This window comes from Myxocyprinus asiaticus, chromosome 46 (genome assembly GCF_019703515.2).
Source record: "Myxocyprinus asiaticus isolate MX2 ecotype Aquarium Trade chromosome 46, UBuf_Myxa_2, whole genome shotgun sequence".
In the NCBI taxonomy this organism is placed as follows: Eukaryota; Metazoa; Chordata; class Actinopteri; order Cypriniformes; family Catostomidae; genus Myxocyprinus; species Myxocyprinus asiaticus.
Genome location: NC_059389.1, coordinates 6,905,129 through 6,923,481, shown reverse-complemented (window position 1 = coordinate 6,923,481; position 18,353 = coordinate 6,905,129). Strand labels below are relative to the sequence as shown.

The window sequence follows — 18,353 nt, the reverse complement described above, 5'->3', positions numbered from 1 at the left end:
GAGCCGTTGCTGTCACAAAGAAGCGCTAGAAGAAAATGTAATCGCCACTAAACATCAGGAGATGAAGGTAAAAACAACAACAGTGGGAGTGCAAGTCAAGAACACGTGTGTGAGGAGGTCAGGAGATAACTGCATTTGTATAACTCGAGTCTGAAGGAATATAAAGAAATCTTTATGTGTCTTAACACCTGAAGAGAAAGTACAGCGTCTCATAGCAGTCGTAGCACGCATACACCAACCACCAGTATATGCGCGCACAGTTATATGGAGTTTACTTTGACAGGCGTTCGCGTAAAAATAGAAGTATAACCAGGGCTTTATATGTGTCTCTGCATATTAAGCAGGGATAGGAGAAAGTATAATACCAAAAAAGGTACATACTTCAGCTTTCATTTGTATTGAACCCGGAATATAAGAATAGAAACAGTTCACCTAAAAATTTAAATGTTGTCATTATTTACTCACAGTATGTCATTCCAAACCCATATATTTATATTTTTTTCTGTGGAACACATTTAAAAAAAAAAAAAAAAAAATGTAAGTTGTCTGTTTCTCTCACAAAGCTACAGTATTAACTTTTCGAATATATCACATTAGTCATATGGACTACCTTTATGTTGGGGTTTTTATTTATTTATTTATTTCCTTTTTGGAGCTTGAAAGCTGTGGTCACAATTAACTGTTGTTGTATGGGAAAGAGATGTGTGAAAATTGTTCAAAAATTCTTCTTTTGTGTTCCACCAAAACGAAAAAAAAAAAAACAGCATATAGGTTTGGAAAATATGGAGTCCCTTAGAGGACAGGGAGGGAATTTATTTCCTGAAATAGTTTTGCATTCTCTCACAAAAAGTTCCCTCGCAATAGTTTTGCGTTCCCTTGCGTAAATTAATCATGGTTTTACTAAAGTAGTCATATTTTAACCATGATATTTGTAGTTAAACCATAGTAATAATACAGGAAAACCAAAACTATGGTAATACAATCATTTTGCCATAAAACTGGTTACTACAGTTTTACTATAGTGATAACATGGTTAATTTGTGGTTTTTAAAACCAGGGGTCCTACCTTAAACATGGTTACTACAGTAATCACTTTTTTTTTTTGGTAGGAGTCATGGTACATGTACCACAAATTAACCATGGTGTTACTATAGTAAAAATGTAATGATTATAATGCATTATTACTGTGGTTTTACAACAAATATCATTTTTAAAATACATGTATTGTTATAAACCTTTGTAAATTTTGTGATTACTATGGGTTTACTACAAATACCATAGTTAAACTTTTGGTACTGTAGTAAAACCATGGTTAATTTTCATAAGGTATGGATAAAGCTATTGCATGGGAATGCAAAACTTATTGTCTGTAATTTACATAATAAATTTTTGGTTGAGCTATTCCTTTAATGATAGCTGAATCTGCCCATTTTTTAAAAACACTTCAAGATGCTAACACACATTTATAATATAATATAAATGCTAACCCGGTTTTAAAGCACACACAAATTACGTCAGAAGCCAATTGCCCAACACTACTTGCCCATAAATGTCATAAACATCCATTTCAGCAGAATTCAGAGGAAGTATGCTTGGATAATGTTGCATCTTCAGTTTCTAAAATGTGCTACTGAAAAGTGCCGTGTCAACGTGAGGGGGATCAACAGAGGTCGCTGTGCAAAGTCAAGGTCGTTGTTGATTCTCAAGGACCGCATAGGATAACAGTAAGGCGCCAACCTAGCTGTCCTCCACCAATCTGGGATAAATTTAACTGTAATTACCCTCACCTGGGACTCTGGTCAGCCCCTGGCAAGGTTAACACAAGCAGGTTTGGTGAGCTAGTCACATGACTGTTTTTAAATGAGTGGGGGTGGGTTTCGCCATTTACACGGTAGCTTATTATAAGAGGGAGTGGCAAACATGGACAGATGGAACTGGATTTCAGTAGGGGAGCCCCACCACAGGATGATAGAATAATGGCTTATGGTGGAATTACATAAGTTTATGTTGACCATGTTTTTCCTACCATGAAATCTTCTGGCAACTACTATGTGTGAAACATTTCATGCATTTGATTATTCTACTGAAATAAAACAGGTTAATACTCTTATAAATCTTATAAATTGCCAATTGACAAATTGCATGTACAATTGTGCTATAACGTTTGCACACCCTTGGAGAATTGGTAATATATGTACCATTTTTAAAGAAAACATGAGTGAGCAGGTAAAACACATTTCTTTTATTTCTTATGGGATTCATATTCAACTGTTGGTTACAACAGAATGGCACAATCATAAAAAAAAAAAAAAACATGGCAACAAAGAAAAAAATGAAATGACCCCTGTTCAAAAGTCTGCATACCCTTAGTTCTTAATACTGTGTATTGCCCCCTTTAGCATTAATGACAGCGTGCAGTCTTTTGTAATAGTTGTCTATGAGGCCCCAAATTCTTGCAGGTGGTATAGCTGCCCATTCGTCTTGGCAAAATGCCTCCAGATCATGCAAAGTCTTTGGTCGTCTTGCATGAACCGCACGTTTGAGATCTCCCCAGAGTGTCTCGATGATATTAAGGTCAGGAGACTGTGATGGCCGCTCCAGAACCTTCACCTTTTTCTGCTCTAACCACTGGAGGGTCAACTTGGCCTTGTGCTTAGGGTCATTGTCGTGCTGGAAAGTCCAAGAGTGTCCCATGCGCAGCTTTCGTGCAGAAGAATGCAAATTCTCTGCCAGTATTTTCTGATAACTTGCTGCATTCATCTTGCCATAAATTTTCACAAGATTCCCCGTGCCTTTACACACCCCCAAAATATCAGTGAGCTACCACCAAGCTTCACAGTGGGGATGGTATTCTTTTCACTATAGGCCTTGTTGACCCCTCTTCAAACATAGCACGTATGGTTGTGACCATAAAGCTCTATTTTGGTCTCGTCACTCCAAATTACAGTGTGCCAGAAGCTGTGAGGCATGTCAAGATGTTGTCTGGCATATTGTAACCAGGCTTTTTTGTGGCGTTGGAGCAGTAAACGCTTCTTTCTGGCAACTCGACCATGCAGCTCATTTTAGTTCAAGTATCGTCGTATTGTGCTCCTTGAAACAACCATACTGTCTTTTTCCAGAGCAGCCTGTATTTCTCCTGAGGTTACCTGTGGGTTTTTCTTTGTATCCCGAACAATTCTTCTGGCAGTTGTGGCTGAAATCTTTCTTGGTATACCTGACCTTGGCTTGGTATCAAGAGGTCCCTGAATTTTCCACTTCTTAATAAGTGATTGAACAGTACTGACTGGCATTTTCAAGGCTTTGGATATCTTTTTATATCCTTTTCCATCTTTATAATGTTCCATTACCTTGTTACGCAGGTCTTTTGACAGTTCTTTTCTGCTCCCCATGGCTCAGTGTCTAGCCTGCTCAGTGCATCCACATGAGAGCTAACAAACTCATTGACTATTTATACACAGACACTGATTGCAATTTAAAAAGCCGCAGGTGTGGAAAATTAATCTTCAATTGCCATTTAAACCTGTGTGTGTCACCTTGTGTGTCTGTAACAAGGCCAAAAATTCAAGTGTATGTAAACTTTTGATCAGGGCCATTTGGGTGATTTCTGTTATCATTATGATTTAAAGAGGAGCCAAACAACTTTGTGATGATAAATGGCTTCATATGATCACTATCCTTAAATAAAAGACATTTTTTTTGCATGATCAGTCAAATTTTCAAAATCAATGCCAAAATTTCACAATTTCTACAGGGTATGCAAACTTTTGAGCACAACTGTATATAATAAGGGTGTAAAAATGGGTAGATACCTCAAACAATGAAAATTCAATACATCAGTGGTTCTTGCCACCGCAAGTCGTGCCACAATACTAGGATATTGCTACAGTAGATGCAGTACTGGGGAGTTACTAACTTAACTACATTTTTCAGTAGCATTTTCAGTACATTTTCACAATAGTGTAGCTTTTCCAGTAACAAGCTACATTTTCCAACAAGTAGCATCACAAAACGCTAATCCAAAACATTCTAGTGAAAAACACAAGTCTGAAACATTCTAGTGTATCGGTTTATTTGGCAGTTTGTGTAAATGAATAGTTTAAAAAACGAATCACTGATTCACTTATATGTAAATTTGGGAAGTCTATTTATTTTATGAGCGGTTTGTGCAAAAGAACTAGTTCAAATAAATGATTCCCTGATTCGCGTGAGCTCTGCACTGAAGTCAGTTTGGTTCTTTTTTGGTTCAGGTGAAATATTTAGTTTATTGCTGCTGTTTATCACTATGCTTTCGACTCCATTATAAAAAATCGTGGTAACACTTTACAATAAGGTTACATTTGTTAACATTAGTTAATGCATTAGGTATCATGAACTAACAATGAACAATATATTTTTACAGCATTTATTAATCTTTAAAATACAATTGTTCATTGTTAGTTCATGTTAGTTCATAATGCATTAACTAATGTTAACACAAATTTAGATTTTAAAAAATGCATTACTATATGTTGAAATTAACATTAACCAAAATTAATAAATGCTGCAAAAGTATTGTTATAGTATGTCGACACTCAGGGAGATATACAAAGTAAGTGATAAACATTCACTTTATTAAGTAATATCGATAAATGAGTTTGTTTCCACATTACATGATATTAAAGCTTGTTTAACAAATGCCTGCAGAAACAGGTGTATAAAACATAGTAAATTATAATCTCTTTTGATAATCGTACACCTGTAGCACAAATGCTAGCACTGCAGCATTGTTTATCGGTTGGGTTGCTAGGAGACATCTCTAATGAGAGTCAAACCCCTGCTAAGCTAAAGGGAGCATTGCAGTTCCGAATATCGGGGAATGGAATGCATTTATGGTCGGAGATATCAAGTAGGAATATCCCTCATCCAACTTGAATGGAACGCAACATAACCGTGTACCCTGACAAAATGAAATTTATTGCAAGCAATATTTAAATTGCAAATATTATTAGATAGATTTTCCAGGTATTATAGTCCTCCTTGGTAGATTCATATGAAAAATATTGATTTTTGAATGTCTGTTCAGGAGACGTTCATTTCACAAATCAATCATGCTACAGTTAAAATTAGGCTTGCTTGAGCATTAAGTGTCGTTTCAAGTTCTGGCTTTCATGCGTGGACATGTTTTTAAAATGTCAGTTGGTATTACTAGTTAGCTGTGACATAATGTATGATGCCCAAAGGCATAGGGTGTCTTATTCATTGTGAAACTGTGTTTTCTTAATGGCATGAATCACACTGAAGGCTTAGACTTTAAACGCACGGCCCACCACTGATATATATATATATATATATATATATATATAATAGTATAATAAGCAATAATAACCCTCCACAAAGCACTGCTTTGGCTCTGTTTACTAAAGAGCAGGCTAGCAACACCTGTTAGTTACAGTACTTCACATTAGTTCTTCTTCCTCTAGCAGATTATATCTTTGTTAGCCAGTGCTTAGTCTAACAGACACAGTTCCCTAGATGTGCTTCGTTTGTTTGTGGGGAGGAGGAATGTTTTGTCTGAGGAAGTCTACCAGCACATACACAAAACATACAAAAAATAAAGGCCTTTCAACTTTCACTGGGATCACTTTGTCTTCTTTGTGCCTGTGCGGAAAGGCAGTGTGGTGTGTAAGTACAGCGTATAGTGAGGTATATAAGGACTGCACGGTCTGATCACCATTTACAAGGAACCAGTGGAATCTCACACAGAGACTGTCCAAAAAAAAAAAAAAAAAAAAAAAAGGTTGTGAGGAAAGAATATTTTGGATTTCGCTTGTGTGGGGATGCCGTCTGAGGCGAATACTAATGTAAATATGGGAATATATGAAGTATATCACATAGGAATGTAAAAACCAAAACATTTATATGTTTGAGATGTAAATCAAAGTGTTGAGCTACCAGATACACTGTATGTGTAAGAAGGTGCAAAGAAATTATTTCAAGGTATATTACACTGCTTCCCAAAAACCTTTGTTGCAAAGTAAACTGGTAGTAAAAATGCAGTTAATTATTGATCAAGGTAAGATGTATTACATCATTACCACTGTTTCTCTCTACTTCACAGAACTCATAGCCTTTTCATTCTGTGCAATTCATTCCAAATAACAGTTGTTATAAATATTGCCTCACATATTTGTAAAACAGTTCTTGCATTAATGCTGAATCACTTCTGCTCCCCTCCAGCTCAGGGCAAAAGCACATTCTCATCAGCCAAAGGCTTGATCCATGAGGATGTTTTACCCTCACTCTCCCAGTGATCAAAATGAAGACAAGAAAAGCCTGATCATCTTGATCTCAAGGGACACAACATGATCGCTTTCTCCTCCTCTTCCCTCCCATTTCACATCGATGACCTCAGAATAAGTGACAGTAAATTGGTCTGCTACAGTTTTCTACTGATTCTTCGTAGAGCTCAACAGTAGGCGTATGGAAGTAAACAACCCATACAATTTTTATGTATAGACTGTGTATAAACCTATGATAAATATATATATGCATTTATTTCCCTCTTAGGAAAGAAAACAAAAAAATATGTAACAATATAATGCTTTATTGCCATTTTCCAGACAAAGCCTTCCATATTACAAAGATAGAAATGCACTAAAATATCACCTATTCAAGTAACATTAAATGTTTCCCAAAGTCTAAATGAGAGTTTGACTAATTGAAAGAACTAGTTTCCCCATAGGTTGCATATTCATTGTAATGGGTATAAAATCCCTTAAACTCTCATCCTCCACAATATTAATCTGCCAGTAGACTGTGGCTATCTGCTTTCCTACAGCAATCGTGAAGCCGCATACATGATTCGCGTCAGAGCGTCAACACCAGCGCCACTTTGAACTCCACATGAAAAGCGCTAGCAGACAAAAACGTCTCATTCTGCATTTTGGTGATAGTTAAGACTTGATGTGCTTCTGTGGTAATTAAAATAAGCCATAAATAGGCTGAAAAATACTTGAATTCTGTCACAAGTCCCATCTGGGCTTGTTTTTTTTTTTTTTATTTTTTTTTTGTTTTTTTTACATCAAATAGTGTTAAGAGGTCCTTTCTTCATCATTTGATCACTGACATGGAAGCGCTTCTGTGTGTGTCTGTGGTGTGTGTCAGTGTTTATGCTGGTTTATGCTGCATTAACATTAAATGCAATCATTGCGATTAAGAAAAATTAAAGCATTAAACCTTTTAAATTAATCGCATGCGTTAATGCGTTAAATCTGACAGCTCTAATTTTAATGTTTATGGACTGGCCCCATACATTTCCATTGTAAGTTCCTTTTGTAAAAGGATGAATTGAAAATGTTTTTTTTGTGGTAATCAATATTATGCCACAAATGCTGTTAATTAAGCTTAATTTGTTTTGAACCCTGAACATTCCTTAAATTGCAGAATTCCTGGGAAGAACTACACCCATAATCCTGAAGAGAGCTCCACCAGTCAGAGAAGTTTGCAAAAGATTTGTGTGATTCATCTTGTAACTAGTTGGTTTAATTCATGGCTTAGAATTTCTTTAATGAAGAATTTTTAAAATCCTATGGAGAAAATGAATGCGAAAACACTTATGGAACCAAGACCCATATAGTGGGTGGTCTCAGTTACACTCAACAGAGTTCCCTGATTGGTCAGAGGTCCTGAGTAACTTCCTAAGCTAGCACTCTACAGTATGAATCAGTGAATATAGTACATTATCACACCCGCGGGACGTTGACGGCAGACATACTGATGGTTGCTCTAAAGTGTCATCATTTACATCCATTTAGTCTGAGTTTAGAAGCCCATTTTCATTTTTCAGCCTTTGGAAAAATTTGAAGGATGCAGTGCTGGGGATGTTGAAATTCACTTAAAGCAATGGTAACTGTATTAGTCAGTGGGCGGCCGGGTGCTGATTTATTTTGCGTGTGTTTGGTGATCTTGCTGTGATTCTCATCATACAGCTAAGATATGAGATGTGCTCATTAAACACACACATACCCCAGCCTGGCAGCCTAATGAATGACATGCGGCTGGATAATTACTTTGAGAACAAGTTGGAACGAGTCCACAAGCATACATGTCGGAACCAATAGGCCTTGTATATGGCACAATACTTAGTATAACTGCCACTCATATTCGGTTTCACAAAGGAGGGATCCAAACTCTGGGTCCTAAAGACTAAAATAGGGACGTAATCGTTGTCTTGTTATATAAAACCTGCACTCCTAAAAGAAAATTATTGGGACCATTACATTACCAGCCTTTCCTGAGTGATTATCTCCCAAACATATACATTTCACACCAAAAATCACAAGGAAGCATTGTGACATTATTTTCATGACAATTTACACCCAGATATTTTACTTATGAGTTTTTTATATTTACCCTCATTTTCAATGCTGATTCCCATTAAATTTACATTACTGAAGTGTACTGTATTACTGTAATAAAAAAAACCAAAAAAATAATACAAATATTTCAACATAACTGTATTACAATTATGTTTTTTAATCAGAAATAATTATAAGCAGTACAACAAATACTGACATGCAAAACAATTTTATGTTATGTTATATTTATATATATCTATATCTATCTATCTATCTATCTATCTATCTATCTATCTATATATATATATATATATATATATATATATATATATATATATATATATATATATATATATATATATATATATATAAACACTTACTCATTCTTTATTATAATTTTATTTATTTATTTTATTATTATTATAATTTTTTCACATTTTAGAATTATAGTAAAGTCATCAAAACTATGGAATAACATAAATGGAACTATGGGAATTATGTTGTAACTAAACAAAATCCAAAATAAATCAATACTGTGTTATATTTTAGCATCTTCAAAGTAGTCACCCTTTGCCTAGAATTTATAGAAATGTACTCTTGACATTTTCTCACCTTCATGAGGTATCACCCTGGGATGCTTTTTAAACAGTATTGAAGGAGTTCCCATCTATGTTGGGCACTTATTGGCTGCTTTTCTTTATTATTTGGTCCAAGTCATCAATTTCAAAAACTTTTTTTTTTTTGTAAATTTTAGCTTTATAATGAAATAAATTAATATGGTGGCACAATTATATTTTTGTCTACAAAACTAATTTCAAACATTTAAGCACATTCCTTCAGATCAAAAGATTTTTAAGATCATGAGAAACATTTCAGTCAAGTGTTTCAAAACTTTTTACCGGTAGTGTATATATATATATATATATATATATATACACACTGTTGACCCAAAACATTATGACCACCTGCCTAATATACTGTTAGTCCTCCGCGTTCCGCCAAAACAGCGCCAACCCAGCGAGGCATGGATGCTACAAGACCCCTGAAGGTGTCCTGTTTGTATCTGGCACCAAGGCATTAGCAGCAGATCCTTCAAGGCCTGTAAGTTGCAAGGTGGAGCTGCCGTGGATCGGATTTGTTGCTCCAGCACATCCCACTGATGCTCAGTCGGATTGAGATCTGGGGAATTTGGAGGCCAGGGTAACACCTTAAACTCTTCATCATGTTCCTCAAACCATTCCCGAAAAATGTGTGCAGTGTGGCGGGGTGCATTATCCTGCTGAAAGAGGCCACTGCCATCAGGAAATATCATTGCCATGAAGAGGTGTACCTGGGTTGCAATGATGTTTAGTTAGGTGGCACGTGTCAAATTGATGTCCACATGAATGGCTGGACCCTGGGTTTCCCACCAGAACATTGCCCAGAGCATCACACTCCCATCAGCTTGTCGTCTTCCCACAGTGCATCCTGGTGCCCATTGTAGGCGCTTTCGACTCTGGACAAGGGTCATCATGGGCATTCTGACTGGTCTGCAGCTACGCAGCCCCAAACGCAGCAGTGTGCAATGCACTGTGTGTTGTGGCACATTCCACCCGAAACCATCATTAAAATTTTCTGTGACTTGTGCCACAGTAGACCTTCTGTCGGTTCGGACCAGGCAGGATAGCCTTCATTGCCCTCGCACATTGATGAGCCTTGGGCGCCCAATACCCTGTCACCATGTCATTTGTGGTTTGACCCTCCTCGGACCACTGTCAGTAGGTACTCACCACTGCTGACCGGGAGCACCCCACAAGCCTTGTCGTTTCAGAGATGCTCTGACCTAGCTGTCTGGCCATAACAATTTGGCCCATGTCAAAGTCACTCAGGTCTTTTCTCGTGCCAACTTCTCCTGCATTCAACACATTGACTACGAGAACTGATTGTTCGCTTACCATCTAATCTACCCAGACCTTGACATGTGGCCTTGTTAGAAGATGATCAACGTTATTCGCTTCAACTGTGACTGGTCATAATGTTTTGGCTCATTTGGTGTATATGCTGTATAGACAGACTGTTCCTTTCAAATTTAATAAGGCTGGAAAATATCTGCCTAGAAAACAGGTGGGACGGGATGGTGAAGTTTATAAAACATCACAAGGGGACCTGCTAACCATCTCATAATGTTTCAGCAATGCTATGAAAATATGTATTTGTTACATATTGTGTCACAGTGGAAAAATAGGCATCCATACCACAAATGGAGCTGAGTGATTGGAGGACAGGGCTTGAAAGGAGGGATTTGTGTCTTCAGCAGAAAAGAAAAGTTGTGTCTGCGGCAGAGCAAGTTATTAATTTATATACAGAAAGCCATTCTATGGGTATCCCTGTCTTTTCACTTCCAGTGTGAGAACGCTGTGTGCGCTTGTGTTGCCGCTTTATCCTGGTGCCTGTGTTTTTTTTTTTTTTTTTTTTTGCCCTCTCTGTTGGATATCTCTTATGCATCAAGTAGCTGTCTGAATATTCTTGGACAATAACTCTGGTCAAATTGCTGCGCTACCTCATTTGATCTTGCTCACAACCCCATCCTTGCTGATCAAAATACAGTTGGATTAACTGCTTCTCTGTAATAAATTGTTACCTGAACTATCTGCTGATCAACACACAGTTGGACTAACTTCTTTGTAAATTTTTACCTGGACTCTTTATACTAAATATCCTGTTGACTGACCTGGTTCTTTTTTGCGATCGCATCACACTGATCCACTGTGAGTATCCATCACATTTTTGACATTTGACATGAGAGTCGTTATAATTTGTGTTGGTATTCATTGTACAGTTGGGTAGCCTTCCTTCCAGTGCAGTGTTTGGTGTGTGTGTGTGTTTGTGTGTTTGTATCACTCTAATTGTATTAATGAAATATGCAAATTGTAAAGAGACCTTGAGCTTGGGAAAGGCGCTATATAAAATAAACTTCTTATTCATCTTCTACATTATTAAAAGATAATGAATGAATACAAACTTTTTTTTTCCACTTGGAATGACACGTACCAATGAATCATCTATACAATAAGACTAGGAACATCTATTAAAGGAATATTCCGGGTTACAAGTTTAACTCAATCGACAGCATTCATGGCATAATGTTGATTACCAAAAAAAATAATTTCGACTCATCCCTCCTTTAAAAAAAAAAGAAAAAGTCAAAGTCAAAGTTGCGGTGAGGCACTTACAAAGGCAGAAATGTGAAGCTTACAATTTTATAAAAGCACTTACATTAATTCTTCTGTTAAAACGTATGTATTATTTGAGCTGTAAAGTTGCAACATTGCAACATTGGCTCCACTAATAGCATGAGACTGGGGGTGGGACTATCTGTCCCTCGACCAATGGAAGACAGAGGTGGTGCTTGGGAATCTTGCTTGAAACTGTCATTATTTGTGCAATTCCATTTGGTGACCTTAGTGGCACAAAAATGTAATGAACACCATAAGTCGCAGTTAAGACAGTTTAGAGCTCCACCTCTGCGCACTGAGTCTAGCCACAAGCTTAGAACCATTTTCTTCAGCCGCCCACTCTTGAGAGGGGCTGCATTTAGAAAACGTAGTAAAAATAATCCAGCACCGTTGACATAAATGCATATTTAATGCAGAAACCCAATTCTTCCATCATGCATCAGTGATCGCTCAGACTCTGCATCAAAAAACATGTCTTGCAGATTATATAAATCAGAAATCTTGGCTGCATAAGCGGACTTCAGCAGCCCAATACTGATTGCTTGCTAACAGGCAACTGGGCATGGTTTATATTTCTCTGTGGTGCTGCCAGAAGCTGTGGCACTTTTCCTAAACTTCAGCAGCTCTCAACTATATGGCAGACAGGGTCGGACAGCCTGGCTCCTGACAGTGCAGCCCAGATTAATAACAAATTTCCCACTAGAAGTCAGACATACCAACAATTTTCATTGTTTAAAACACAAACTGAATGCATAGACCACACTCAAATTAAAATAAAAAATAAAATACTTTTCTACTTTCTCAATTTACTTAATTACAATGAGCTCGAATTCTCGAACATTTTATCACAACTTTGCATGCAGTCCAATAGAGTGCAACCACTTTTTCAGCCATCTTGATTCTGGAAGTATTTTTCTCATTCATTTCTTTCATATGGAGTTCATTAAACTTAACATCTTTGACTAAGTCATGATCTATAATCACAAGAAGCACTGTGAATGATGCAATCGAATTAAAAACAATGGAAAAATACAATACTATTGATTTAAAGATGTTGACTATAAGTATAGAAACAATATATCATATTGCAAAATATTCAGATACACTGAAAAACTGATTTTGTGAAGTAAATAGAGCAGAAAAGATTAAGTACTTTCTGCATTGAATAAGTTTGTGTAAGCGTGAACTTGAAATTAAGTTAATTCTACATTCAAACATGTAAAAATGAATGCTCTTGCTTATAAATATTATTTATGATTTTTACGTCTCATCAGGTATTAATCCTAAAGTAGAAATCCTCGTCATATTTATTTGCAATTTGAGTAAATTTCACTGCAAAATAAAATAAGTTAACTTTACTTTATTTTTCGAAGCTGGTGTTCCCAGCATGCACTGGGTTTTAATAATTAATGAGCTTGCATGGTTTCACTGTTTGCAAGTGTTCTAGGAAATTGTTTATTTAAATTTTACTAAGACTATTTAAGTACCATGCATATCACATTTGTAAGTAAAAGTTACTGAATTTACTCAAATATTTAAGTAAAATGTACTTACTTTAATCAATATTATGTCATAATGTTAAGTTGATTTTACTTAGTTTTATACCATTAATATTTACCAAATTATACCATTTATATTTGTGCAAAAACGAAATAAAGATTAAGTTAATCTTACAAGTCTTTTTTTTTTTTTTTTTTTATGTTTTTACAAATATTTAAGTAGTTTGAGAGTGTTTTAGAACCGACTCAATTGCGCAATTCACAGCTTGTTTGGTGCGCTTTGCTGGCCACGATTCTTTGATTGGTGGATCGTTTCTTTTCAGGATTATGGGCAGTAGAGCTCTTCACCAGGAATTTCACTATTAAACACGATTTCTAAAACGTGAAGTTAAAATAACATGGACTGATTGCTTCATGGATTAACAATCTCGGAGCTCAGGTTAGGTCTGTCTTTAAGTTTTTGTAAGTGATCGTTAATAATTCATTCGCATATGGAAAAAAATGAATGGGATTTTTACTTCCGGAACCAGACTGTTGCGCTCAATTAAATTTGTACTATAAAAGTTTACTCAATCAATTTTTGTGCATCAGTTAGCATCAATAAATCTCCCATAAGCTCTCTCTTTCTTTATTTGTTCTTCCTGCAGCCTGTTCACCTAGAACTTGGAGGCCGGCCATTCCCCGCTCCGTCAGTGTAGCGCTGACCTGTTTTAACCAGACTGCCAAAACTTGAGGAAATGCTGGGATGGCTCTCAGCTCCGATTAAGAGCTTACAGTATTCCTGCTGACAACTGTGATGGGACATTGGTGAGGGAAGTGGTAGGGCAAAGAGCTGACATTTGAAATGGGCTAATGAAATGCCCATAAATGCTCAAGGGGAGTGTGGATTTTGCAACACTTTATTGTATGCTCTATGGTGTGTACGTGCATTCTGACATTTGGGAGTGTGTATCTGTGTGTTTGTGTTTGTGGTGAAGTTTCTGCTTGCCACACATCAAAATGGGTGAGCAGCAGTTAGTGGCATGGCATGCTTCTGAAGTAAACATGATCTGTATAGACAAGCAAGGATGTGAGCAGTCTTTATTTCTAACCCCTAGTCAGTTGGCACATTGCAGTCTCTCAGTAACCTTCAATACATCAGAAACATTATGGAACAAAATTTGCCAAATAAATTATTCACCATAACACCAGTAAATACCAGAATTCTATATTAGAGATACATGACACAATTTATAGTGTACCTTTGTCCCATCTCATGATTTCTCATGATTTTCAAAAGAGTAAAGTGAAAATAATACAGTCTTAAAAGGAATATTCTGGCTTCAATACAAGTTAAGCTTAATCAGCAGCATTTGTGGCATAATGCTGATTACTAGGAAAGATCATTTCAACCTGTGCCTCCATTTCTTTAAAAAAAGCAAAAATTGAAGTTACAGTGAGGCATTTACAATGGAAGTGAATGGGGCCAATTTTTTAAGGGTTTAAAGGCAAAAATGGAAGGCTTATACATTTTATAAAACCACTTACATTAATTCATCTGTTAAAACCCATGTATTATTTGAACTGTAAAGTTGTTTAAATCATTGCTTTTACAGTTGTTTTAGGGTTTGTGGTGTTACCTCGTCATGGCAATGAAGTTGTAAATTGGATATAACTGTACACAGAAAAGGTTTGTAAGTGGTTTAATCACACTAAAATCATGTTAACACGCATATGGTTTATGTCTTGTGAAACAGTGAGTATTTTAACGTTTACGGATTGGCCCCATTCACTTCCACTGTAATTGCCTCACTGGAACCCAGATTTATGCCTTTTTTCAAGAAAAGAAGGAACAAGTCGAAATTACATTTTTTGTAGTAATCAACATTATCCCACAAAATGCTGATGATTGAGTTTCATTTATATTGAACCCGGAATAATCCTTGAATAATCCTTGAATATTCAGATTATTGGTCGGCATTGGGTTCCCCCAATCCTGAATATGTGGTAATATTCTTGATTTTAAGGTCTTTTTTTTCAAGGTCACTCTAAATGTGGGAATTTATGGGCAACTTTGTTTTTCTTTGTTCCACAACATAAGTTGGTGGCAACTGCATGGATGTATCAACCACTGTTTTGTCAAATGATCAATCAAGAATCATTGATGTGTTCATTAGGATCATTTGACCGTCAAGTGGTCTGCAGAACATAATGGGGTATGTTTAAACTGTATAACATCTATTGGCACTCACCCGCGCGTATCTCGACGAATAAGGGTCCTCAAAGAGCGCCCAAGTCTTCTTCTGCCATCGGCTCCAACGCCCGGATCTTTTGTCGGGCGAGTCGCCTTGCGCCAGTCTCCGGGTCATCTCAACGCCCTCGTCGCCCTCGGCCGCCTCTACCACCCCATCAGGCTCCGGGTCTTCGTGCCCGAGATCGAGGGCACCCCCAGCGAAGCTGTCCAAAGCCTCTTCGGCTTCCCGATGTCGCCGATAAGTCATCCAACAACACGGCTCCACGTCCGTCTCGTCGATACCCCAGAACGCAAGTTCCTCCTCGTACAAGGGTCCGCACACGTCTGCCGGACAATGCAGCTTGCCCGTGCGGTAATAGTTGAGGATGTGGGCGAAGACGCCCGGGTGACGGTCGAAGAAAAACTCCCCAATGTTTGCATCATATTCGAAGTTGTTGGGCGCGTCCGGCTCTGCCAGCCAGGAGAGCCGTGTGCCGGGCAGGGTGCGCAGGGTGCTGCGGTAGGTCTGGTGCTTGATTCCTCCGACGTTGATCACGATGCGATCCTTGTCGTCGCCTTGGCCCATGGCGTCCCCTTCTAGTCATATCTTCTACCAACGCCGGGCATCATCGTACCGCTGGGACCCGTGCAACACATGTGCATAGACCTTATCAAACAATGCAATGTTCAGAAAGAGTGCAAATGATTTGTATTATAAAAGTAGATCAATATGTTGCTGGTGCGTTTTAGTAACCAATGTTTCCAAGTGCATGTCAACGCCACGCTTACTCACCATTCGAAATCAACAATGGAAATCCAAAAGCGCTTTATCCAAAGTGGTTACATGGCCTTGAATGACTCCAAAGGATAGATGCAAACCAATTCTGACGCCCCGTCTCGGGTTTTAAGGGGGTCAGGGAGTTTTTCTACGTTGTCATTGCGCGCAAGGTGAGTCTGGCGGTGGTGCTGAACGGACAGCGCCAGTTATCCGTCCAGCCTTCATGAGTCTAGTGTCCCTATTGTGTTACAGTCTTCCTCTAATAAGGAAACAAAAGATGTCTTCAGTGCTACACGTCCGTTTTCCTGGAGAAGGCACAGCAAAACATCATTCCTTGCCTTCAGCAGTTCTGTTGGCTTTCAAAAAACAACAGCGTCTTAAATGGTTACGCATTCAGAACGGGCTCGATCGATGGCGCTTTCCCAGCAAACAATTTTTGGTTCCCAGGACGTTCTGGGAACGTTAGTTTATGGTTATTACAAATAAAACCTAAAAAGAACGTTCCTAAAATGTTAAGAACGTTCCCGGAAAAAAACAAAACAACAAAACAAACAAAAACAAAGGGGAACCACGCGCTATCGTTAAGGGGACGTTCTGTGTTTGTTGGATTGAAACCACTGATGCGTTCAAAGTCCCATTAAAGCAGAACGGTTGCGATTACAACAGCGTGGCGGGTATATCTGAGGGTTTTGAAACTACTGAAAAACAGCGCGGACGGATGCTAAACGCGCGCTTTTTTTGTTGTTGCTTGCGCTCGGATTGCGAACTGGTTGTGTCTGTTTTTAGAGGATGATCTGGCGATGAGTAGGAGGTGCACAACTGAAATCAGAACACATTTGCCTGGGAGGGGTGTATGTCCGTGAAGTAGGCGGACTGGGAGGGGGTGAGCTGTTAAATTTCGGGGACATCTGCGTGCTGCATGCCGTTCCGTCGACCTTTGAAAGGGTGATAATAGCTCCAACCGGATGAAATAACCTTTCGGCAATTTGCCTTATAGGCAACTCGGAATTCATACATTGATGATTAAAGCTTTTATTTTCACAGTAGAGATGCTTGTTGTGACCAGGGGCGTAGACTACCACCCCCCAACACCCCCCCCCCCCCTCAAACCATGATCAATGGAACCATGCAAATGCTTCAAGCTGCAACACCCACCTCCCCCCCCCCCCCCATGTTCAAGCCAAATCTACGCCCTTGGTTGTACCACACAGCCCTCAAGTGCAACCATTGAAACGCCATTAAAATGATACACATCTAAATTGACCAATGCATTAGTGCCTAAGAGAAGAAGGTCATTATGTTAATTTATATATTTAGATATATATTTCGTACGTGTAATGGTTTTTGTGAGCTGTAAGTGTCTGCAATGCCTTATGTCTGCCAAAAGGTGGAACTAAAGCGCTTTGTTGCATGTTCAGAAATTGTCACAAACATTCTTTATGATTTTACTGTAAGTGAATGACCTTGTAGTCTGTTAAGGGTTAAGTGTAAATTATTTTTAAATGTAGAAAGTAGATAATACTAGTGGTAAATGCTAATTAGTATGACAATTACGTTTAAAAACAATATATTAATAATCCATAAAAATGTGTATGTGCTGTATTCTTTCCAATGCTAAATGTGGCCTAGAACCTGTCTGTTTATTTTCTTTTATGAACATGAAATTCTACCAAAATAGTAATTTAAAAAACTAAAATAAATAAATAAATAGCATTCTCGTTGTATTGTATATTGCCCTCAAAATAGTGCACAGACATCGATATCTTCCAGACTAAACACCTAACATATATTTTTTCTCACAGAATTATCTGTCAATATAATACATTTTAGTATATACACAACAGTATATATATATTCAATTTAAACCTCTCAATTGTAGTTTTATTAGGATATATGCCAATGTGAGGTTGTAAATGTTAGTTGTTCTATAATTTTATTATTTAAACAGTAAAAGCACTAAATACAAAATCTCCTGCTGTACACATTTCCCTTAAATGCATGGGAATTTCACAAAACACTCTTACATTATATTTAGAGACCCGGCATGTATATCTATCACAAATGGATCTACGAAATGCCCAGATAGTATAAAATCTTTCTAATATTTTCAAGACAATTAGAAAATAATGGAATAAAATTTATTTTGATATATTCTGATGTTTTATTTTTCATATATCAGCAAGATAATGCAACAAATCAGGACAAATCTAGAACAGGTTTCATTAATTTCAAGCTGTCAAAAACATATTGAGCTACACATAACACATAAGTTTCACATAAGATACACATAAGGTCAAACTTAGCTACACATAA

General features: G+C 37.5%; 1 protein-coding gene across 6 annotated transcripts in view; it reads right to left on the bottom strand.

Moving 5' to 3' along the window:
• The window catches only part of kcnc1b (potassium voltage-gated channel, Shaw-related subfamily, member 1b), a 31,063-nt gene extending 14,243 nt beyond the window's left edge, over positions 1 to 16,820 (bottom strand). For 5 of the 6 annotated variants that reach the window (XM_051689545.1, XM_051689548.1, XM_051689547.1 and 2 more), the window contains exons 1-2: positions 16,056 to 16,820; positions 15,282 to 15,929 (exon numbers count right to left, since the gene is read on the bottom strand). In XM_051689545.1, coding sequence (XP_051545505.1) covers positions 15,282 to 15,848 — 567 coding nt within the window. In that variant the 5' untranslated portion in view covers positions 15,849 to 15,929; positions 16,056 to 16,820. Of the gene's footprint in view, positions 1 to 15,281 lie in introns of all 6 variants that reach the window. The other variant, XM_051689546.1, reaches the window with a different exon arrangement.
• Positions 16,821 to 18,353: the final 1,533 nt, after the last annotated feature.